Below are 24,350 nucleotides of genomic sequence, written 5' to 3'. Positions count from 1 at the left end.
TTAGCAGAACCATCAAAGTCTGATGGAAGTATGGTTCGCCATTCCTCATCTCCATATGTAGTATATCCACCCGATAAGCCTTTCCTTAACAGTGATCTGCGACGCTCCCCAAATAAGCCTACATTTGCCTATCCGGAAAGCAACAGCAGAGGTAATAGAGCCTAACAAAATAGGTGCTGCCTTTGTGTGTTCGTTGTTGTTTAGTTGCTCAGTCGTGTCCGACTCTTGCGACCCCATGGGCTGTAGCCCACCAGGCTTCTTTGTCCATGAGGTTTCCCAGGCCAGAATACTGGAGCGGTTTGCCTTTCCTTCTCCAGGGGATCTTCCCAACCCAGGGATCGAACCCAGGTCTCCTGCTTTGGCAGACAGATTCTTTACCACAGAGCCACCAGGGAAGCCCTTTGTGTGTTTACTCAGTGCTTAAAACTCTTAATTTATGTTTTCCATTTATTTTAAAATTAAGGAAAGTCCCTCTTCCTGTTTTGTGTTTTTTAATCTATTTAGTTGCAGTAGGTCTCAGTTGCGGCATGTGGGATCGTTGGGGCATACAAACTCTTTGTTAGGGCTTATGGGATCTAGTTCCGTGTTAGAGAGAGAGAGAGAATGTGTGTGTGTGTGTGTGTGTGTGTGTGTGTGTGTGTGTGTGAGTGTGAGAGAGAGAGAGTGTGTGTGTGTATAAGAGTGTGCGCGCGCACGCGCATGCTTAGTCGCTCCGTTGTGTCCGACTCTTCGTGACCCCATGTACTGCAGCCCTGACCAGCGATCAGACGATCAGACATAGGCTTCTACACTGGGGGTGTGGAGTCTTCGCTGCTGTACCACCAGGGAAGCCCTACCCATTCCTGTTTTTAACCTCCTCAAAATACTTTGTTTTTTCTTTTGTTCCCTGAGTAAACATCATCATCCACCTAACAATCAGGACTAAGTGATGAATTATCTAGGACTGCTTTTTTCATTTCCAGCACCACTCAGGAACCAAGCCTTGTGTTTTGCTTCTGAAATGTCCCCCAAACTTACTGGTTTTGTCTCTTCATTCTCATTGGTTGGTTCAGGTTTTCATCATCTGTTGCACTGATAATTGTTATACAACCTTTACTCATACCCAGTGAACCGCATTGCTGCCACTTGCTGTTATTTATCGTCTCTCCCACTTTAAAAGTTTCAGCATCTCTCCATGCCTTAAATAACACTTGTAGATTTCTTATAACCTGGACTGTACCTGCTTTACCAGTTTCATCCCTGTCAGCTCCTCCGTTCTTCCTTACCCACACATCCTTTGCTCTACTTTGAAATATATTTTTGCCCTGAAACTTACCATCTGTAATAGTTTTCTTGCTGCCTTAACAAATTGACACAAATTTAGCAGCTTTAAATAACCAAAATGTACTGTCTCACAGTTTCTGTAGGTCAGAAACTTGAATGACCTCAGCAGGGTTCTCTATTTAGGGTCCTGCAAGGCTGAAATCATGGTGTTGACTGGCCTGCGTTCCTTACTGGAGAGTCTAGGCAGCACCTCTGCTAGCTCATTCATGTTCTCCGCCAGTTCAGTTCCTTGTTGTTGAGGTTCACTGTCTTGCTGACTTTCAATCAGGGCTAGTCCGTGTTCCTAGTGACTGTCCGCATTCTTGCGCTTTTTTTAAGGTCCCCGTAGGAATGGTGGGTCAAGGCGCTCTCATACTTCAGAGCTCTGATATCTCCTGTCCGCTTTTAAGGGTTCATGTGTTTAGTTACGTTGAGCCCACTCAAATCATCAGAAATAATTTCGTTATCTGAAAGGTCCATAGTTTTAATTACATCTCCCAAAGTCTTTTTTGCCATATAACAGGTATTCAAGGCTTCTTGGATTAGGACATAGGCCTCCTTGGGTGTCCTTTCTGCCTACCGTGCCAGCCACATTGTTGACAAGCACTTCTCATGCTGTACCCTCCAGTGAAATTTTCTGTTGTAGAATTATACTCTTACTCTGAAACTGAGGTTATATATTTCTTCTGAGAAGTCTTCTCTACCAACTCCCTCAACACATGCCCCTCTCTGTCTCCTCAGATGTCTCTTCGGAACCTGCTGGGCCTTTGTTCATGTCTCATAGCCCCACACTTTGTTTGGGGGCTGATGGTTTCTGTCTCTAATCATCCTGTGTTAAAAGTCGTTATCACTGGATTGGTACCGAAAACCACAGTAAAACTATAATGGAGCTTACTGATTATCCTGGGGCATTGCTAAGTAGTTCATAACACTACATTCTGAAAGAATAAAAGAAACTTACTGCCTTCCACATTCTTTTTTCTCTTGTTTACTTTCTTCTTCTTTCCTTTTCTCTGCCCTCTCTCTTTCCTGAAAGCCACTAATTACTCACAAGAAGAATTTAGCTTTATTATGAACACACTAGATAAAACCCTTGCCAACTCTTCACTCTAAGTAAATTTGCCCTGTTTAATTTTTCTTATTCTTTAGTAATTTGCTTTTCTCTGAACTTTAAAAAAAAGTTGCTTTCTTTTTAATATGAATGTAAAGATCAGAATTAGATATAATATCATGATAGGTTTGATATCTTATTCTTAAGACTTTGTGTTCCTGCCAGAACTCTGGCATGTTTTTGTGTGTGCTTAATTTTTTAAAGAAAGTATTGCTAAAATTTAATTGAATTTTGCTCCACTGTTGATTTCAGCTGTTTGTTTCTTGCTTTTTTGGATGTTTGAAAGTTATACAACTTTTGTTATTTTTCTAAATTGCCAGTCTTTAACTGCTGTATTCTAATGAGTAGCACTTTTTCAATTGTTTTATCAGCCATTAAATTAGCAATTTCTTTATCATCATCTTTGAGATACAGTGTCTTATAAGATGTTTCTTGGTAGAAATCCTTAAAAAACACTTAAATTTTTAAAATTCTTTAAAGACCTCAGATTAAATTTATTTCAGCAAGCAGTTTCAAGGCCCCGTCACAGGCTAGAATCTACATTCATAACCGTCCTCGGATACTGTTACCTACCTCGCACTCCATTATACAGTCAGTGCATAGTGTACAAAATAATGCTACTGTGAGATTAATTTTTAAGATATTTGCAGTGCATTTCTCAGTTGAAACCAAAGGGTGCCTAAACTAATTTGCAAACACCTGTTTAACCCATATGTGAATAAAATATAACACTTCTTTTATCTAGAAATTCATTAGTAAGTATAATTGCCACAGTACGAATGATTAAACACAATTTTAAAACATGAAAAGAAGAAAATGCAGTAACATTTCAGACAAAGCAAGTATGTTTCATGTAAACCTCTCAGAAAAACTGTATAAGGTGGTTATATTGAAAATGACTGATGAAGAAACATCTCAAAGATGGTCACTTTCACATAGGCAGTATCACAACCATTTCCTCTTCCCAGTTTTTCCCCAGTTTGTTGAACGAACCTTCAGATATTTACTGAATGAGTGAAGGCTTATTTGGAATAGATACTCACTATGATAACTTTTTCTTTTCTACTTAGTCAACATTTTTTTCTCACTAATGCTTGAGAGGCGGGAAACTAAACCTTTTTTTGTTTAGTTATGGTTTAGCATTTTCATTAATAAATGACAATTTCACTTTGCTATCTGAAAATCACTTTGAAAGTATAGTTTGACTAATGCCATGGAAAGAGGTAATTAAACTGTTCTTGTTGTATTCTAACATTAATTTTAAACTTTAGAAAGAAATGAACAAATTTGGAATTGTTACTGACATCAAAAAATGTACTATGACAACATCATTCCAAAGACTTTCAGTAAAACTTATAGCTCATGTTATTCAGTACGTTTCAAATGATAGTAATGTGACAAATGGCTTAGATGTTTAAAGCTAAATAAGTAGCTGTAAGGCAGTTCTTCCAGGCCAGTGCCTTCTAACCTTTAATCACATACCATAGTACCTATGGACGGTAAAATGGTAATGTATGTACAGCAGGCTGAGATAAACTGATGGGGCTGATGGCAGGTAATCTGAGGTCTTTTCTTGTCCCAAAACAAAAGATCTTTTTGTTGTTATTCCCCATAAAAACAGAGAAAAAACATCTTGGTGTATCTTTTACAAATTCAGTGATATTGGGACCAATAAAGGAGTCAAATTATAGCTATTCTCTTAGATATTGATAACAATTTACAGTGCATCTGATCTCCTTTAAAGTGTTGGTTCTTAGATTTTTATTTATTTATTTTTGGTCTAGGAAACCCATTACTTGTGTATATAAGATTTTCAGTGAAGACTATTTTCCCAAATTTAAAAAACGTAGTACAAAGAGTAACATTCTTTTATTTTACACTGTGTAAATCTCTTATTCCTGGCTTAATAGAAGACAGCTTAACTTGGATATCTACTTTTGCATTCCACTTATGATGATAAATTATTTTGATTAAAGTGTGTGGGAAAGAAAATCTGGCCTTGCACAGGCATGCAGTTGGGAAAAGAGTAAAATTTTAATACCTTTTTAACAATTTGTGGCTATTCTTCCTTGATACTTCATCGCAACTTGGCAGATAATAGTTTCTTAAAATTTTGTTGCAATGTGGATTATGAAAACAAAGGTTTTTATATTCTGGGACCTTGGGACCATCTACACTGTTGCAGATTAAATTTAAGATTCAGAAGCAGTTGTAATTACAACTGTTATTTATTACAGTGGCATCTGGAGAAATCCACATTCAGACTTCGGAAGTTTTTTCTCCTGGTCACGCAAAACACACTTCTTCCTCCAGCAGTAAACTGCACAACTAGGCTTAGAGACAAGGGCTCTTATCTGGAGTCAGTTGCACAAACACTTTGTGCCTGCTCGACCAATCATGATATTTACCATAAAGCACATTGTTTATACAGCCTAGGCAGACTGGTACAGCAGGATTCAGTGCCCTAGTCATACAAAGCTACCTTATCAGTTAGAAACCTAGAGAACATTCCAAAAGTCAGTTCCTAGAAGTTAAATGTTCAAGCCTGTAAACTTTTTTTTTTAGTGCCTTTCCACTGAAATCCATTGGTTTTGTTTTGAACATTGCGTTGCTCTTTAGCCATGCATGATCTTTTTAATTGTATTCACTTGTCCACACTTTCAAAATCTGATGTTTCATTATACAATATCAAAAAATTAATTTGCTAATATCACTGATCTCAGTAGAAGAAAATCTTGATATTGGGGAACTATAACTCTCAGAACAGATAACTTTTAATTTTTCAGGATTTTAACTTTTACTTGAATTTTATCACTGACAGCAATTATTGTCAGATCTTTGAAGGCCCAAGTCATTCCAGAAATTCAGGACAAGCTCATTAGATTCTCGGAATGACTACTAAATTCCTTACATCTGAATAGTCTTGGTCTAACAAAAATGCTTTCAAGATAAAATTGGTGTTTCCTTGAAGGAAATGGTTTTTGTTCAGTTCATAACTCAAACATTCGTACATCAGGACAATTGACCTTTGTTATGTACTTTACAGATGTGTTATGTATTTAACACAATATTAAGTGGATGTGTACTTAAGGCTTAAGATTGAGATTTGATTTTTACTGCTTTATCAAGGGCAACAAACACACGACTTTGTTTTTGTTACTGGGAGCAGTGGTGAAGAGTACAATGCCAAAACTATATAGGGCCAGGACCTTGATTTGTGCTAAAATTAACAGTTTTACCCAGCATTGCTTTCGCATCATCTTTACAAATATCAACACAGTGAAAAGAGTAAATATTAAAATCTCAGTATTAATAGTATAATGGGAATACTAGTGATCTCACAGATCTCACAGACCTGGTAATAAGCACTGCCCGCCCCGTCCCCCCCATATGACCATATGCTGTGCTTTGAGAACCAGCATAATAAAGACTATGAGTACATGCAGAGTAATGTTTGTTTCTGTAAGTATTTTTCACCAGATGTAGGAAGAGTAGATAATAGCTTCTCTTTCCAGAAATTAGATAGTAGCTCCTTGAAAGCAAGGGCTTGTAATTTTCTCCTTTATCTTACAGAGTGCTCTGTAAATTGTTTGTTGGACTGAAATTTTGATCAGAAATTAAACTGAAGCAATGCCTGTTGGGATGGAGAATGGAGACTGGGAGATTTATCCATATTTTTGATGTGGGCAGTGAAGAAGGAGCAATCTTTGAATCCAAGATTTTCTGTTGTGGTTGGTGTGATTAAGACAGATTACAGGAAAACTGGGATCTTTCCAAGAAAGATAATTTAATTTTGGCTATATCAAATTTGAGATGCCTGTGAGTTAAGTGGAGGTGACTAGTAAGCACAGGAAAATAAAAGTGAAGTGTAAGAGAACTCTGCACTGATGAACTCAGACATGAACAGGTATACAATAGTGAATGATGCCATGTGAATGGAAGGATTTCTCTGGAGAGAGAGTAGAGGGGGAAAAGGGTACTGGAAAATAGCACTGTTTAAATGGTGAACTAAAAAGTGGAAATAGCCAAAAGGGTAGAGAGATACCATGAGAGAAGAATACTAGGGAAATTGAAAAATGTGTACTAGTGATTTGGGTCTCCCCCTCACCCTACTTAATCTATAGCAAACGTGCTGATACATTAGTGATAGAAAGAAATATAGATAACAAATAGACCCAACTTTGTTGTTAATGAGGTGATGCTAAGATCTGCTAGGCTTAATCCACCCCAAGTTATGAATGAGTGACAAACTGGGATTGTAAAGAGGAGAAAGCCTTTGTTTTTTTTTAGTGCTCCTAGATGTTGCTAGAGTTTTCAAACTTTTGCATGTTAGAATCACCTGAGGATCTTCTTGGATCTATAGCTTTCATTCCAAATGTTCTTTGATATTTTTAGTTTACTTGTTTTTATGTGTTATGTTCTGGGCATTAGGATTTTTTAAAGCTCACCAAATAGTACAGGAGAAAATGCAGCAAAGGAAGGGAATCGCTAACTGTCATAGGCAAATGGAATGAATTATAAATTAGTAATAGGAGGTTTAATCCTGTTAGGTAAAGAATTCAAGAGGTTGCTGCCATTTGTTTCTGATTTTAAATTAATCATGGAGACTTTGCTGGATATGTTTATTGAACATTATCTGAGTACCACCTATGTACCATACAGAGTATGTAGCATTGGAGTTTCAATTATGAATAATAGGTTCTCTCTTTCCAATATGGAGTTCACATTTCAGAGATGATTAAGTAAAGTTTAAAGAGAACTCAGTATCTGTCTTTAATGCTAAGGTTTCCAGTTTTCTCTCATACTCAGCTATCCAAAATGTATTTAATATTTCAGATGTGTGTTCAAGGTTACTGAGGGTGAAGAGGATAAAAAATTTAGTGTTTGCTGTGAAAGGTCTGTTTGTGAAAATAAAGCAAATATGTATGACATTATATTTCAGTATGTCACTTTTCCATCTTTCAGTATTTGAATATCCTTCTTGTTCTAGAAATGTATTGCCCACTATATCCCTTCCCAGTAAATATATGAAGTTAAAAATCTCTGAATTTTTCATTATTCATTTCTACATAAAATATTTTTCACTCAAGGGTCTTTCTAGGTAATGTAGTCATTTGAACATAAATGACGCCGTGGTACCAGAGCTCACTCACATACTTTTCTATGGGAAAAGAAAAACAAGAGCAATCATTTCGTCACCTAGAATCTTTTTCTTTTAACTCTCAAAGTGAAGATATAATGTAAGTTATTTAGTCATCTGGATCAGAAAATAAATGTATGAAATAAAAGTTTGTCATATTTCTTACATGAACTCTTTTTGTGTAAAATTTCATTTTTGACATTGAAAATGTTTTCAGGGATGTGTGTGCATATAAACTTAGGTTTTTATATGTTTTTAAATATAGGTCATTGGTAGAATAAAGTCATTTTTTGTCTTCACAGTACTAGATTTATTTAATAAAACTTAGAATGGAAAAAGCAGCCAATAAAAACTTAGTTATAAGAAATTCCCAGTATGAAATTAGCTTTGGCAAAGAGGAATCTTTTTGGTTTACAAACATGCAAGGAACGATTGAACAACCAAGAAAAGAATGGCAGATACACAGATGGGCTTTAAGAGCATTGGAAACCAGGTACTCAGACATGGCCGATACTTTCTCTCCATCTGTTTGTTTGTTTGTTTGTTTAATTCTTCTAGCTAACTTCACTCTAGCCACAGACTCACTTTTTCCACATATCGGTAAACATGGCTACTAATACTTGAGTTTTAAGTTGACTTCACCTTTTTGGACCAGAGTCCAAAAATCCCAAGAAGAGAGCCGTTGTCTGGGCTTCGTTTGAGTGCCCTTGTAGGTCAGTCAGCGGTGGCCAGGTTTGTGAGAGGATACTAAACGGACACTTCAGTTATAGTTGTAGCCATGTTGATGTAAGAGGAAATTGCTGAGAAAAGAGGTGAATAAGACAAACAAACAGTTCACTATACTTATAGTAAAATAAAGTAATGAGAAAACCAAGGAAACAAAATTAGAAAACATAAAATACAGTGAAAAAATAGGGCAACCTTTATTACATATGATGACAAGTGTGACTGTGTTTGAAAAAACAACTCAAAAGTCAATTTATGCGCAAACAAAATGACACAGATTAAAAGTGAAAAGTTGGCAGAGACAAGTAAGGAACATAGCAAATAAAAAGGATGATGATAGCATTACTGTCAGAATAGTGTCATAGACAAATAGCAGTTTTGTATAACAAAAGAAGTAAGACCCAGCTTTAAAGCAAGAAAGGAAATACCTAGGTGCCAGAAATACAGTGAATTTAAGGCTGAAAGCCTCAGAGACACTAATAGTCTTGATATCATATAAAAGCCTTAGGAATTAGGGTACAGCGGGGGAGAATGGCATCACCGACTCGATGGCCATGGAGTTTGAGTGAACTCCGGGAGATGGTGATGGACAGGGAGGCCTGGCGTGCTGCGATTGATGGGGTCACAAAGAGTTGGACGCGACTGAGCTGAACTGAGGGGAGAAGTTGGGATTTTAAATCCAGGTAGCAACTGTAGATAAAAACTTTAGGCCCAGATGAAGTGACTTACTTTGGAAGTCTAATTGGAGAAAAGGAACTGGAATAGCCCAGCCCCCTGGCCTGGGAAGGAGGCTGTGGTAGAAAAGTCCCATGTGGTATATCAGCCTAGGCTTGTTCTGTGTGCTCTGCTAAGAGGATACTTGAAGACCTGAATAGAGCTGTGCAGTGTTCCTCAGTGGAAACTTTAATACTATGAATATCACTTAAAAGAATAATGTGTGAGAAGTGTACGTTTTAATAGAAGGCTTCACTCAGATAAAGGATGGCCTCACCATATCAACTAATAATAGATTGTAGAGCTATAAAAATAGGAAGTGTGGAACTGGTACAGAAATAGACATTAGTGGAATAGAAAGTTCATAGCCAAGTATGTACAAAGGTGGAATTCTAGAAATGTACCTGTAGATTGACATGGAGAAGTACTAAACTTATGGATTGTAGTAGTTGGAAGGAAATTCATATAATCTTAAATACTTTTAATTATCAAACAAGAAAAGAATGAAAATAATTGAATATTGTTAACACTGCTGTATGATATATAGGAACTTACAGTTATATGAAATTCATATATCAAAATATTTAAATTTTTAATAGAAATGTAAAAGTAACTGGAGTACCCTGGATTTCTTAATCAGAATGGCAGTGACATTGTAATTAATAACGGTCTGTATTGGCAAAGACAGGTACTTCTGATAAAAGTGTAAATTGATACAGCCATTTTCTTTAAGGTATTTTGCTCTATTCAGGAACCTTTAAATATGAATATTCTTTGATTTAATAACTTTGTTTTTCAACTCCTAACTGATCACAGGGAAATAATCTCTTAAGTAATGACCAAAATTGATAGTCATTATCTCTTGGTAGTAGTTCTTCTTTGTTGTATTTGCCTTCTACAGTGAATATGCATTATAATTAGAAGCTTTTTGAGGGGCAGAGTGCTTAGGGTTTTTTGGAGATCAAAAAAATTGTCCTTTCTGTGCTTTTACGTGTGTGCTCAGTCACATCTGACTCTCTGCAACCCCGTGGACTAGCCCGCCAGGCTCCTCTATCCACGGGATTTTCCAGGCAAGAATACTGGAGTGGTTTGCCATTTCCTTCTCTAGTTTTTGTGCTTAACTGTTTTTTACTCTATAATTGGATTCTGCGTGTGATCTTACTAGTAAAACAAAAGATTGGTAGTTAATAATATGCCTTAGCACAGTTCATGGCTTTTGTATGATTAGCTAAATATTTTTACCATTTTATAAAATCCTTGAAATGTTTTTACCGTGGCAGAATTTCAGAGATTCACAAGATGTCTTTAAATAGATTTTTTGAAGCAACTATCATGTGATCCTAATTAATTCCCGAAGAGTTATCCTCCATCAATTTTATTTTTTATTTAGATGAATTTATTCTTTTTCAGTAAGCTTTTCCATGGATAGTATCTTATAGTATCCATATTTGTATTTGACAGCTATATTTTCTGCTCTGAAGAATCTTCAAGATAAAATTCGACGTTTAGAACTTGAAAGGATTCAGGCAGAAGAAAGTGTGAAAACCTTGTCTAAAGAAACAATTGAATATAAGAAAGTATTGGATGAACAGATACAAGAAAGGGAGAATTCAAAGAATGAGGAATCAAAGCACAATCAAGGTTTGTTTAGTTATGAGGGAAATAAAACACCATCAAAATAAGTATTATGAAATTACTCTTTAAAAAATTACCCTAAAAGAAATTCCACATTAGTGTTTTCTAGTGCTTAGTGTCTTCTAGCACTACAAAACTGCGTTATATTTGAGTGCATTTTGAGGAACAAGTGCTGATGTCCTGCATTAAAATTATTATCTGAATGCAAGGCCGATTAGACTAACATACAGAAAGTGAATGACTTAGGTCCTCTGAAAACGCTTCCAGAGGTACTGGAAAATGTTTATTATATATACTGTAGATTCATGTTAAACAGATTGTTAAACTGTCCTGTGAGTGAGCTAATTTCTGTTTTTCTTTTTAGAACTGACATCTCAGTTGTTAGCTGCAGAAAATAAATGTAATCTTTTAGAAAAACAATTGGAATACATGCGGAACATGATAAAGCATGCAGAAATGGAGAGGACATCTGTATTAGAGAAACAGGTTTGTTACTTCACAGAGTCATTCTCAAGAAAAGTTAGCTATGGAGAAAATCAGGTAGATATAAAGACCTTTTTACTCAGTGAGGACTAATGGTGCTGTTACAAATAGTCAGTTCTCTCTCTCTCTTAAAAGGTAATAGTACCTGTCATTTTGAAGAACTGCTAGTGGAAGCGTTGGGAGAAAAGTAGTTTTTTTTTTTCTTTCAGTAAAGCTGTAGAGAAGAGTTTGCTTTTTGGATGACCCTCATACACACTGACATATCCTCTGTAGCTTCTGCTTTGGGACAGTATAATAGCCCAGGACTGAAATTACTTGGGATCAGTTATGGTGTCTGAAGATTTGATTGTTCTCCTTCATTGTTGTTGATGTATTTGATAGATGTTTACTTATATTGGAATAATACTGTCACTTGAGTTTTCAAGTCATGTTAACTTCTTCGTACATTATAAAAAGCATAAATAAGCATATTATGTACCTCTCTGCTTCTTGTATTTTGTTTAAAAGACTCAAGTCAGGAAGCGTGTTTCAAAGTTCTTTATACTCTGAAAAGCTCTTCACAGTTGTTACTTTAGCAAAAATATTTTGTTCTGTCATGTCAGAGGTATTTTTATTTAAGTAACCTATACATTTGTGAGAGAACATCTTCAACATGAGCCTAAATATATTTTTTAAAACATGCCTCATTTTCCTATTGTAAATCTAGAATTTGAATTAATCATGAATACTTTTTTAGCATCTTAATTTTGTTATACAGAAATTGAATATTTTGTTGAACACTCTGCAGTGTGAAAGAAATTGAATGCTTTCCACCTCAGTTAGCCTTTAGTCATAGTTGGAGATATTAGACCTAAAAGAAATACTTGATTGCATGACAGTTAAAATTCTCTTAAATAGAGAATGTTTCAGCAGTTCTTTAGTGTGAATTATAGTTCTCTTTACTGTGCCGTTGAGTTTATTGTGACCTTATATTCTTGTTTCCAGTTGGGTCTAACATTTTTATGTGATAGTTGGAGTGGGGAAGGAGGTGATCTGCCACATGATTGGAAATAGCCAAGCATGTTCAGTAAGCAATATAGTAATTCTCTTTATTAGGATATTTCAGTTCACAGGTTAGAAAACACCTATAAAATGGTAGTAAGATGTCTTGACTAATACATCTATTATACATAAATATGTCTTTGAATTAAGCTCTATTTTCATCAGTAAACTTTGACTAGTTCATTTAATAAGAATGGTTCCAGTACTGAAAAAATGTGATTTGTGGCAATTTTTAGCTTAACGTATTCTTTTAAGGACAGTTACTATCCACTAAGGTGGGTAGGAGGCAATTGGTAGCTCACGCAAATTCCTGAGAAATGTATTGCTTTGTATTACTTTGTCATATTCAAATTTCTGTTAGTATGATGCCTACTGCTGACTTGTATATGAAGATAAACTGTTCAAATGGTTAGTGTTTTGACTTTTTATGTGTATACTTCAATTTAGCATATTTCCACTTCTTATTCTAGTTTATCCTGTGACTGATAGTCATTAAATCTGATAGGTGGTAGTCTTCAAATCTTTAACTATAAACCTCAGAAAAGAAAAAAATGATGGATGATTTGCATAGAATTCAGAGGAAGTGTTAAATGGTAGATACCAATACCATGACTGTTGCCTTAATTAAAACTGTTTAAGAAAACCAGACAAATTACAAGTATTTGTGTGCAGCCTGTATGTCGTGTGAATACTGTCAAGAGTATTATCGGTGTATAGAACCACATGTTATGATGGTATACGATAAGATTTCATTTGTATTTGTTAACATTTCTATGGTTTCATCTTAATACTGTTTTCCTAGAATTTCTCTGCAGTATCTAAGTAGTTCTGTGAAAAGACAAGTAGCCTATTATACTCTGTAATAGTTTTTTCAGTTTTTTGTCAGATTATCATGCTGTATTTTCATGCTGCATTTAATATTGTTTCCCAGGTCTCCCTGGAAAGAGAACGACAACATGATCAAACGCATGTTCAAAACCAACTTGAAAAATTGGACCTTCTTGAACAGGAGTATAACAAGCTTACCACAATGCAGGCCCTTGCAGAAGTCAGTGAAAATTTCTTCCTCACCAGTGCATAATATTGGTTCTTCTGTAAAATTGGTCATTTTATAATACTAGATATTTTATAGGAAAAAAGTGACCTGATAGCAAAGAAACATATAGGAGTTTTTTTTTTAGGAGGAAACATAAATTTGGAGAGAAAGTTCACATTTTGCAATAGTAGTGTACCTAAGGAAGGAGTTCTTTTTGAAAATATTGACAGATGAAATGTTTTTCAGTATCCGTAAGTCTTGTTTCACTCTAAGTTTTTCTCTGAGCTAATTTTACTTTTAATTGATTCATTTGGGAAGTTCTTAATACCACTGAGACTGTGAGGTTCCAGATCCAGCAGCTGTGCAGCCTACGGGCCTTCACACAGAGGCTGTGCTCTTGGCCATGGATGTCGCTCATAATTCTGGGAAGTCTTCAGGAAGTCATGGACGCTGGCACGCCCAGAGCCATCACTAGGGTGAACTCACAGGCTTATGTTTACCATGCTAAAAGTTTACACTTAACCTATGTTGCTTATATTAAAGTTTTGCAAATACACATTGAAAGTCTTTTCACTATTAGCACTTTTAATATTTTTATCACTAGAAAAAAATGCAAGAGTTGGAAGCAAAACTCCGTCAGGAAGAACAAGAAAGGAAACGAATGCAAGCTAAGGCAGCCCAGGTAAGTTGAAATGTCAGCAGGTAAGCTCCTCACATTTCCTGCTATTCTTTTTATATAAATAGATGTAGATGTGGACTGCTTTGATTATTTATATTTCAGAATGGTCCAGTATATAAATTTGCAGACTTAGCTTCATGTGAAAAATATAAATGTTTTTATAGGCAGATAGTAAACGCTGAGCAATTCTTGAGGGGTTTTCCAGTTGTAGACTTTTAGCCAGCTTTTCTTTAATCAATAGACTAAAAAATATCAGAATCTATACACATAATCATATAAAATTTTACAGTCATATAGAACTTCACATCAGTCACCATTGGAAATGTTTGAAATCCTCATTCAGTATCCCGTCTTGTAAGAGCTTCTCTTTTCTGGTGGCCTCCAGACAGCAGGTCAGTAGTGAAGGTAGTAGGCTGCCCAAGAGTTGGTGACCTATACTAATTCACTAAAGCCACCATATGAGGAAAATGAACGCTGCTCATTCCTAGCCCTGGATTTTTATCCCATGCAGTGGTCACCAGGTAGGATAGGTGAAGCAGTGTGATGATCGGAATTTTTCTCAAAAACTCAGACAATTTTGTTTCATAGGCAGGTTTGAAAACCACTGTTCGAGACAACACAGACATGTACATATGTATATAATTATATTTGTTAAGGAAAAGTTGAAAACAGCAGCCCTTTTTGAAATACTTAGTAGTTGCTTATGGAATTTCTATTGCATTAAATTAATGTAGTTACTAAACTTCTACAGAAAAGGGCTTGATTACATTCTCTGACATACCTTCCAGTTCCTTTGGACATAGATTTCCTGTTCCTTTTTCTTACATTAAGTGTATGAGCTTTTAAAAGAGGAAGATTGTACTTTGTTGTCCAGCTGCTTTGTGTCTAGCACTGTTGTACATGTGGTGTGTGAAAAGAAGAAAATACTGAAACTTTGGTTGAGTTAGAAATATTGGCTTTAACTTGTTAGATAAAATTTAAAGACCAACCTCAAATAAGGAACTAAAAGGAGCCAGGCTAAGTAAAAGGACAAATTATAGGACAGTACTTCAAGATAAAATGAGAGAGTGGTATTGATTTAAAATATTGGACAAATGTTCACAGATTGACTCAAGACATAGTTACACAGCTGTGATGTGTTTTTTAATCTGTACTGTATGATACTGCTATAGGTTTTGTATAGGCGTTTACATGGCATTGAATCATAACTTTTATTTCTTAAGTATTGACTTTAGGCTCTCATGTTTTTCCTAGTTGCAGACTGGTCTAGAAGTAAATAGACTTATCTATGAAGATAAGGCAACTTCATGTGTTCCCAGTACAAAAAGAATTAAAAAAAAGAAGTCAAAACCACCAGAAAAGGTATGAGAAAAGAACCGTGAGGTACTGTTTATTGCTTGACATAGTTTATGTGAAAGTACTCATAAGCCATGTGGTCCTTCAATCTTGGATGGGTAAATCTGTTTCATTCTAAGTTTCTTCATTGGGAAAATGGGGATAAGTAATACCTACTTGTACATTTTAACCCTAACAGTGAGATAATGAATATGAAAACATTTTAGAACTACATAGCACTGCACAAATATTAGTTATTATTCAGTATTGCATTAATTACCCTTTGCTCTTGAAAGTTTGTGTGTATGTATATACATATGTACATGCATATAGACACACAGAGAATTTCTCTACTGAGACTGTAACTGCTGTTTCGTCAGGTACTATTTTTTTCTTTCTTAGCCTTTCCTTAGGGTAAGATGTGTGTTGACAAGTATTATGAGGAGCACTGGCCTAATGCCAGTAGAGATAAAACAAGCAGGAGCCCAGCAGATACATGAAGTTTCAGATTAGTCTTATATAGGCAGCTCTTATCGTCATGTGAGTAAAACTGCTTTCTTTTTCTTCTCTTCCATGCAGAAGGCTTCTAGGAACTATTTTGCTGTACAGCCACACTATCGATTATGCTTGGGTGATATGCCATTTGTTGCTGGAAAGGTGAGTTGGTTGAACTCTGAATTTTTTTGTACAACTTAGATCTTTGAATTAAATCCACTCATTTGCCTGTATACCTATAAATGGTGAAAACTTATTCTGTTTTTTTACCAAGGAATCCTAGTGTTGTAAGAAAGAGATGGAAGAAAGTTTTATAGGACTGGGGTGCAGGGGGAAGCCTCGGTGGGACACTTTAAAGCAGGTGAAGTATATATGGAAGGAAGTAATGAACAAAAGCAGAGACCCTGGTTTGGTGAAGGTATGGTTATGGATAGGAAAGGAAATGGGAAACTATATTTCTAGCACTGGAATTTTCATATCAGCCCTATTGATTTGTACTTAGGTATTTAAGTGAAAAGAAGTCACGTCCTCTTTGTCTTCATGTGCTTATTAAGGATTGATTCTCCAAGAAGCTGCCACAAATAGACTTGAATCTTAAGTTCCTTTAGTGCTTAAAAATGTGGAGATGGTAATTTTGTCAAATATCAGCAAGTACTGGGTAGTTTCTAAGAAGTGCTTAACATTGTGTTAGTTTATACCACTTTTTTCACTAATGTTTGTGTTTCTGGTTGTTTCAATACCTTGAATACCCAACTCTAGATAGTGAGTTTGAGAGGCTTGAGGAATAAATTTTACTTATTTATTTTAACCCACAGTAAATTCTCAGTGAAAGCTTGGGGAAGGAACAATTTCCTAGCTTTTCCACTTGTCCTTTATAGATGTGCCTGGCACAAATCATTCCTTAAAAATTTTGCCATTGGCTGTCCTTTACCCTAAATTTAACCTCTTCTTGGATTGCAGATATCTTTTGACCTACGTTTTGTCTTGTATCTGTTGCTCCTAACCATGGTTCTGCTTTGCCATAGAATCTCTGAGTTGGGTTGGAAACAGTTTCTTAAAGGACGACCAGCTGTATCAGAATCATTGACTATGTATTTGAAAAAGCAGATTATGAAGCCTTGACACAATTCTACTAAATCAGAATTGTTTAGGTGTGGGGCCTAGAGAGTATATTTAATCGGTGCCCAGTCTCAGTCTGATGTTCAGTTATATTTGGAACCCATTTAATAACAATTCCCCATCCAGTGTTTTCATTATGTAAACATTCAGCATAATGGTCCTAGACTCTGTCCAAACACACTACTGATGTAACCTCATTATACCTCAGACAGCCCTTCACGTTTTTATAAGGCTTTACTTGGAAATGCTTAAGTGACATGAAATATGTCGTCGTAAATTCTACTCAGTGGGGTTTTCTCTGCTCTCAGGGATACACATGGGTGATGATGAACTTTTGAAGATAGCTTTATTTTTATTCTTACCTTCTTCTAGGTTACTAAATCTTTTTCTTCAGCAGTTCATAAGATGTGCTTTGTGAGTTTCTTAACCGCTTCATCACTCCATTCCTTCCTAAATCGAATATAGGCCTCTCAATTTGTGACTAGCGCAGAATAGAGTGTCATGTTCTGGAGGTCTGGGAATTCAGCCTAGTATCGAATTCATGTTACAGCGAAGCCATAGCATCCCTTTCACTCATTAGTTCCAGAGTCAACTAAAGTTAACTTTTACTCAGGTCTTTTACTTAGTCTTAGGATCAGCCTTTCTAGGTCCTATATTTGTGGAATTGACTTTTTTACACAGAATTTTTAATTAAATGAAGCACTATAGGAATTGATTCACCCTTTGCCAACAAAGGTCCAACTAGTCAAGGCTATGATTTCTCCACTGGTCATGTATGGATGTGAGAGTTGGACTGTGAAGAAGGCTGAGCGCTGAAGAATTGATGCTTTTGAACTGTGGTGTTGGAGAAGACTCTTGAGAGTCCCTTGGACTGCAAGGAGATCCAACCAGTCCATTCTGAAGGAGAACAGTCCTGGGTGTTCATTGGAAGGACTGATGCTAAAGCTGAAGCTCCAATACTTTGGCCAGCTCATGCGAAGAGTTGACTCCTTAGAAAAGACCCTGATGCTGGGAGGGATTTGGGGCAGGAGGAGGAGGGGACGACAGAGGATGAGATGGCTGGATTGCATCAGTGATTCAATGGACGTGAGTCCGAGTGAACTCTGGGAGTTGGTGTTGGACAGGGAGGCCTGGCGTGCTGCGATTCGTGGGGTCACAGAGTTGGACACGACTGAGCAACTGAACTGAACTGAACCCATGTTAGATTAGAATCTAGTTCAGTTTTCTGTTGTATTTGTATTATCCCCAAATTTAATTTGCTAACTTTGCTAATTCCCTTTGAAGTCATTAATACAGAGATTGAACAGGGCAGGTTCAAAGATAGGGTTTTTCAACCCAAGGTCGTCTTGTCTTTTTTCAACTTTAAAAATTTTAATTGGAGGCTAATTACTTTCCAGTATTACAGCGGTTTTTGCCATACATTGCCATGAATCAGCCATGGGCGTACAAGTGTCCCCTCATCCCAAACCCCCTTTCCTCCCCATCCCATCCCTCTGGGTTGTCCCAGTGCACCGGCTTTGCATGCCCTGTTTCCTGCGTCGAACTTGGACTGGCGATCTCTTTCACAGATGGTAATACACACGTTTCAGTGCTATTCTCTGAAATCAGCCCACCTTTGGCTTCTCCCACAGAGCCAGTATAACAGTGTTGTGATAGTTTCAGGTGCCCTGAGGTCTCTAGAAGTAATAATTTGTACTTTTTGTGAAATATTATTCAAACAGCTAAGAATGTGCTGTCAATTTGAGTATATCCCAAACTGTCTACTGTGAAGGCCAGTTATTTTTATTTATACATTGTCATAAACTAATATACTTGTAAAATGCAATAGAAGTTAGTGGCTAGAAAAAAATGAAGTTTAAGACAGAATACAAGTTCCAGTTTTTTCATTTCTAAATTCAATAGACATAAAATTATCTTAAGGAGAGTCAGAAAAGTAACAGAAGAATTTCAAAATTCTTTAAGCTTTTCTACTTCCTTTGTTTTTCCATGTGAATTTTAGAATAAACTTCTCTACCAAAAATATGCATTGCTGGGATTTTGATAGAAACTGTATTAGTTCAGGAGAATTGACATCCTTGTTGATAGCCGTGAGAATGGTGTATCTCTTATTTATTTAGATCATTGATTTCTTTCATTAGGCCTTTCAACATATTAGTCCCATACCAGTTTTTTTATATTTGTATTCAATTTTTTTTTAGCAGTTGTGAATTGTGTTGAGTTTCAACTTGTTTCTACATGATCATTAGTAGTATATTTGGACTTTGTATGTTAATCTTACATTCTGTGACCTTGAATTCACTTATTAGTCCTAGGAAATTTTTTTTATTATTATTTACTTAAGCTTTTCTACGGCCTCACTGACTCCATGGACATGAGTTTGCGAGAACTCCGGGAGTTGGTGATGGGCAGGGAGGCCTGGCGTGCTGCGATTCATGGGGTCGCAAAGAGTTGGACACCACTGAGCGACTGAGGTGAACTGAATTAACTGAAGCTTTTCTATGTAAAAAACGATGTCATATGTAAATAAGGATAGCTTATTTCTTCCTGTCTAATTTGTGTACCTTTTTACTTCTCTCTTGCGTTACTGCACTGGCTAGGATTTCCTGTATCATGTTGTAACAGTGATGAGAGTGGACATCCTTGCCTTTTTCTGTTCTTCAGGGGAAGGCATTCAGTCTTTCACCAATAAGTGTGATATCAGGTTTAGGCTCTTTGTCTATGCTCTTCATCAGCTTGAGGAAATTTCTCTCTGTTCCTAGTTTGCTGAAAGTTTATACCCTTAATGGGTATTAGAGTTTTTCACATGCTTTTTTCCAAGTGATACTGATTATGTGGTTTTTCTTTCTTACGTTATTGATATGCTGGATTCATTTTCAAATACTGAACTATCCTTGCATCCCTAGAATAAACCCCACTTGGATGTTGTATATGAATCTTTGTATATTGTATACAAACTCAGTCGTGTCCAATTCTTTGTGATCCCATCGACAGTAGCCCACCAGGCTTCTCTGTCCATGGAATTCTCTTGGCAGTAATACTGGAGTGGGTAGTCATGTCCTCCTCCAGAGAATCTTCCCAACCCAGGGACTGAACCCAGGTCTCCTGCATTGCAGGCAGATTCTTTACCACCTGAGCCACCAGGAAAGCTTATATATATATATATATATAACTAAATTTGATTTGCTACCTAACCATAAAAACTAGGGTAAACAAAACATCTGTTTAACTTAGCAGAGTGGTTTGCAAACCTGGCTGATCAGAATCAATTGGCAAATTTTAAATGTACGTTTCTAAGCCTTGATCCTGAACTGATTGAGTAGGGAGTGCTTCCCAGGAATCTGCATTTTAAACAGTCTGTCTAGCTGATGCTTATGGAGCCAAGTTGGCGCAACTGTCTGTTTATGCACTGAAATTGCACGTTGAGACAGTTGTTTAGTATTCAAAAACAAAAAAGTTTTGAGAGGGCTGCCAGGTTTTTCCTGTTATTTATATGACAGACATGAACTTAGTGCTTCCTACTAGAGGATAGCAAAATGAATATGGTAAGTCTCTAAAACCTGGAAGTACTTACACTATTTCACAGGTGAAACAGATATGCAAATACACTTAACAATCTACTCTAATAAATGCTGTGATAGAGATAAATGCCATAGGTCATCCGAGACTAGACCAAATAATTAACTGGAGGTTTTAAGAAAGTCTTTACAAATCCTATAATGAACTGTGCATTTTTCTTTTTAATGGTATAAAAATTGGCACATGCAAGAAATGGCATGTGCAAGTACAGCTTATTATAAGAGCGGAGAGTGGGTAGGACAGTGGGACAGAAGGCTGAGGCATGGAAGTCGTAGCTCAGTGTCCACAGGGGCTTGATTTAGAGTCAGCGGGCCTAACGTCAGAATGTGTTAAATAGGAGAGGAACGTGACCAGAATAATAGGAGAACTGATAGCACTATGGAGTTAAGAGACGGGGAACGGGAACAGACAGTCGGGATGTTCTTCTGTAACTGACAGGTGGGCATGTAAGCCACGTGCATGACAGTAGGGTGGAGAGTAAGAGACAGACTGGAAATGCACTTGTAATGCTGGAAGTTTGTTTCATAGGGTTTTTCGTGGGGAAGGAAAGAGTCTTTTTACCCAGGTTAGGGGGTAAAAACATTTTTCCAGAAGATGTGGCTTCAATTAGTTCTCTTTCCTTCAGTCCACCAGCCCCAGCCATGCGGTGGTAGCCAATGTTCAGCATGTCTTGCATCTCATGAAGCAACACAGTAAAGTCTTGTGCAACGATCGAGTAGTCAGCAGTATTCCTTTGGCAAAACAAGTGTCTTCACGAAATGGGAAGAGCAGGAAGCCAGCAACGCCTGCCTCCTCTAGCAGTGTTAATGAAGAGCTGTCTGAAGTCCTACAGACTTTACAGGATGAATTTGGGCAAATGAGCTTGTGAGTTTCACTGTTTCAGTTTGTTTGTTTTTTTTAATTTCATTTAATTCTAAAACCTCATTTTAACTTCTTGGTGACTTTAATAATTCTATCATATTTAAATACTTCGAGAAATATTTACTGAACACAATCATTTTACCAACCACTCAACAAGTTGCTAGGACTTTAACAAATAACAGCTCTTCTGGGCAAAGTGTCTCCTTTTTCTATTACTGTTAAGTGTTTTGAAGATCAAGGTTTATATTCAAGTTTTTTTTCCTTGTTTGGGAGCTTGTTATACATTGAGTTATCTAAACATAACTGATAAGTTAGGAAGTGAGTGAGTGAAGGACAAGAATCCTTCTCTGCACTTTCCTTTTCTACATTATGTAATGCTCTGTGGGGGAGATAGATGATTAGTGCTTTAACTTTTTCCTTTGCATCTGGTACCCTTTTTGGACTTCTTTACTATCACTAATAATAGGGAAATTTGTTCTATTTTTAAAAATTGAGTCACTTTTTAATGGGCAAAGCAGGGATCCCATGGTGAGGGAGATGTAGTGGACAGCCATGTAACATAGGAAACTAAGACCTCTCTGTGTTTTATATAGTGATCACCAGCAGCTTGCAAAACTTATCCAAGAATCACCGACTGTTGAACTGAAAGACAACCTAGAGTGTGAACTGGAGGCATTAGTGGGAAGGATGGAGGCAAAAGCCAATCAAATAACTAAAGTTCGAAAATATCAAGCCCAGGTAACTGTTTTCCTTTACTCATTTCTAATGATTAAAAAACGAGTGAAACAGAACAAAAAACCCTTTCCTTCAAATATATTGATGATATTTATCACAGTTATAAGAAATATTTCCCTATTGTAGATACTAATTCGGTTCATTAGTTATTAAGAATTGGTGTTAAGCAGGCTAGGAAGACACTGTCTTGTAGTCTCTTTGAGTAGATTTTATCATCTGAGACACATCTTCCAAGTACTGAATTGTTTGTTTTTTTTTTTTCATTTTATTTTTTTTACAATACTGTATTGGTTTTGCCATAATATTCTTACATCAGTGAGATTTATCCATCTGTTCGGCTGCACTGGCTCTTCATTGCCTTTGGCGGGTTGGGTCTGTGGGCTTCTCGTGGTGGTGGCTTCTTTGGCGGAGCACAGGCTCTACTGTGGGCTTCAGTGGTTGCAGTGCGTGAGCTCAGTGATTACGGCGTGCAGGCTCAGGAGCTGTGGTACACGGGCTTAGTTGCCCCGAGACGTGGAATGTTCCAGGAACCAGGGATTGAACCTGTGTTCCCTGCACTGGCAGGCAGATTCTTAACCACTGGACTACCAGGAAAGTCCGTATTCCATACATTAAATTTACCTTTTTCTAATTGAACACCACCAGCAATTTATTTTAGCTGACAGCTAAAGTGAAAATAAAGCTCCCCCTTTGAAATTATTCTAAAAGAGTGATAATAAAATTTAAAAATCCTTTTCATAGTACTAATATATAACCATTACATTCTATCTATCCAGAACATGCTTCTCTCTGCTCAGACTAGTTTCAAGAATGCCTTTCTCCTGCTCATTTATTTAAAATCCTTCTTGTCTTCCATTACCCGTATGGGAGTTTTTTGCCTCCTCCTTGACTTCCCCCGAAACCTTCTTGCTTCTTACATACCCTGTTCTGCATTTGGCAGCATTATCTTAACTTCTGGTATAGCACCAGAATTGATGTTTTTCCTCTTGTTTACATGTTTTTATGTCCCTATACACTAGTACAATAAGTTTTTGAAGGTTTAAAAAAAACCCAGGGGGAAAAATATATATATGCGTTTTCGTTGGTATGAGAGTTAAAAATACCAGTTTGTCCAAGCATATGTTTTTATTAATTTTTCCTTTTTCTTCCTTGCCTTGGTTTTTTGGCATAGCTGGAGAAACAAAAGTTGGAGAAGCAGAAGAAGGAATTAAAAGCCACCAAAAAGACTCTTGATGAGGAAGGAAACAGCAGCAGCCGTTCTGCAACCACAGGGACCACAAATAAGAAGGACTTTGCCAAACCGAGACCTGGAGAAAAAAGCAGGAAAAATCTTCAGTTATTGAAAGATATGCAATCCATACAGAATTCATTACAAAGCAATAGTTTGTGTTGGGATTACTGACTGGTACCAGGTCATGAATTTTATTCACATAATCTGTACCTCATCAATCAGATACTGACTTTCCAGGTCTCATGTTGGAATTAATTAATAGCAGGCATTTAGGGACCCAAGCTTCATTACACAGGCTTCTTGTGCTACATATCACAACTAAATGTTTAGCCATCTAAACAGAAACTGGGGGTAGTTTTAAAGGCCAAGAAGCCACACATACTCTGTTTCTTTGTTTGAGATGAATTTGCTGTACTGAGATATTGCACTTTGTAAACAAATTACCAATTTTTTACTTGTGGGTGTGATTTTTTTAATAGTTCTATTATATAAGTAAAATCAGGTTTAAATTATCGAAGTATGAGGCTATCCCATAGGCAGTGTTTGTTTGAAAAGTCTCATTTTTAAATCTTCCCTGGCATGAATCGCCTGCTTTTGCTTTTCAATACAACCATTAAATATGCTCCATTTCAACTACTGATGGAGGTTTTTGATATTTAAATATTTATACATATTTAAGAAGATAGCTTTATTTTGCTTTTTGACGTTACAGACATTGGTCAGTATTAAATACACTTGCATTGATGTTAATTCACCATTAAAAATTTTAAAGATGCATTCATTTTAAATCAGTTAAATGTGAAGATCACAAAAGCATTTTTAAAACTATAAACAAATTGTTAATGATGTAAATGAGGTTTTGGAATGAAGAGAGAAAGGGAGGTGTTGTAAAGTATATACATATGTATTTTTAGATAATACCTGTTTGTAATCATGCTATTCATTTCAAGGCATTATGGTTTTTAATCTTAAACTCAAAATCCCTTGATTATTTAATTTTATTTGTGTACAGTATGAGTGCAGTATTAACTGTACACATGTAATTGTCATTGTTAATAATGTGAATCATAGTTTTGAATAGTTCAAGACTTGTTAACTTTATAAATTTGACACTGAAATCAATAAAGCAGC

At 36.4% G+C, this 24,350-nt stretch overlaps 1 protein-coding gene across 1 annotated transcript; it reads left to right on the top strand.

Moving 5' to 3' along the window:
• On the top strand, nucleotides 1-23,476 carry CEP57 (centrosomal protein 57). The gene is made up of 10 exons (XM_052653148.1): nucleotides 1-151; nucleotides 10,455-10,634; nucleotides 10,993-11,114; nucleotides 13,084-13,200; nucleotides 13,793-13,870; nucleotides 15,122-15,229; nucleotides 15,782-15,859; nucleotides 21,018-21,256; nucleotides 21,847-21,991; nucleotides 23,160-23,476. Exons 1-10 carry the CDS (start codon nucleotides 31-33, stop codon nucleotides 23,388-23,390), a joined length of 1,419 nt encoding a protein of 472 aa, XP_052509108.1. The 5' UTR covers nucleotides 1-30; the 3' UTR covers nucleotides 23,391-23,476.
• Nucleotides 23,477-24,350: the final 874 nt, after the last annotated feature.

This window comes from Budorcas taxicolor, chromosome 15 (genome assembly GCF_023091745.1).
Source record: "Budorcas taxicolor isolate Tak-1 chromosome 15, Takin1.1, whole genome shotgun sequence".
Taxonomy (NCBI): domain Eukaryota; kingdom Metazoa; phylum Chordata; class Mammalia; order Artiodactyla; family Bovidae; genus Budorcas; species Budorcas taxicolor.
The sequence above is the reverse complement of the archived record's forward strand: the minus strand, read 5'-3'. Positions and strand labels throughout refer to the sequence as shown.

Bases quoted from the DNA above. Each gene is read 5' to 3' on its own strand.
- CEP57 (XM_052653148.1), top strand. From the start codon at position 31: ATGGTTCGCCATTCCTCATCTCCATATGTAGTATATCCACCCGATAAG. The intron at 21,257-21,846 runs GTGAGTTTCACT...TGTTTTATATAG, and splicing joins GAATTTGGGCAAATGAGCTT to TGATCACCAGCAGCTTGCAA. The intron at 21,992-23,159 runs GTAACTGTTTTC...TTTTTGGCATAG, and splicing joins TTCGAAAATATCAAGCCCAG to CTGGAGAAACAAAAGTTGGA.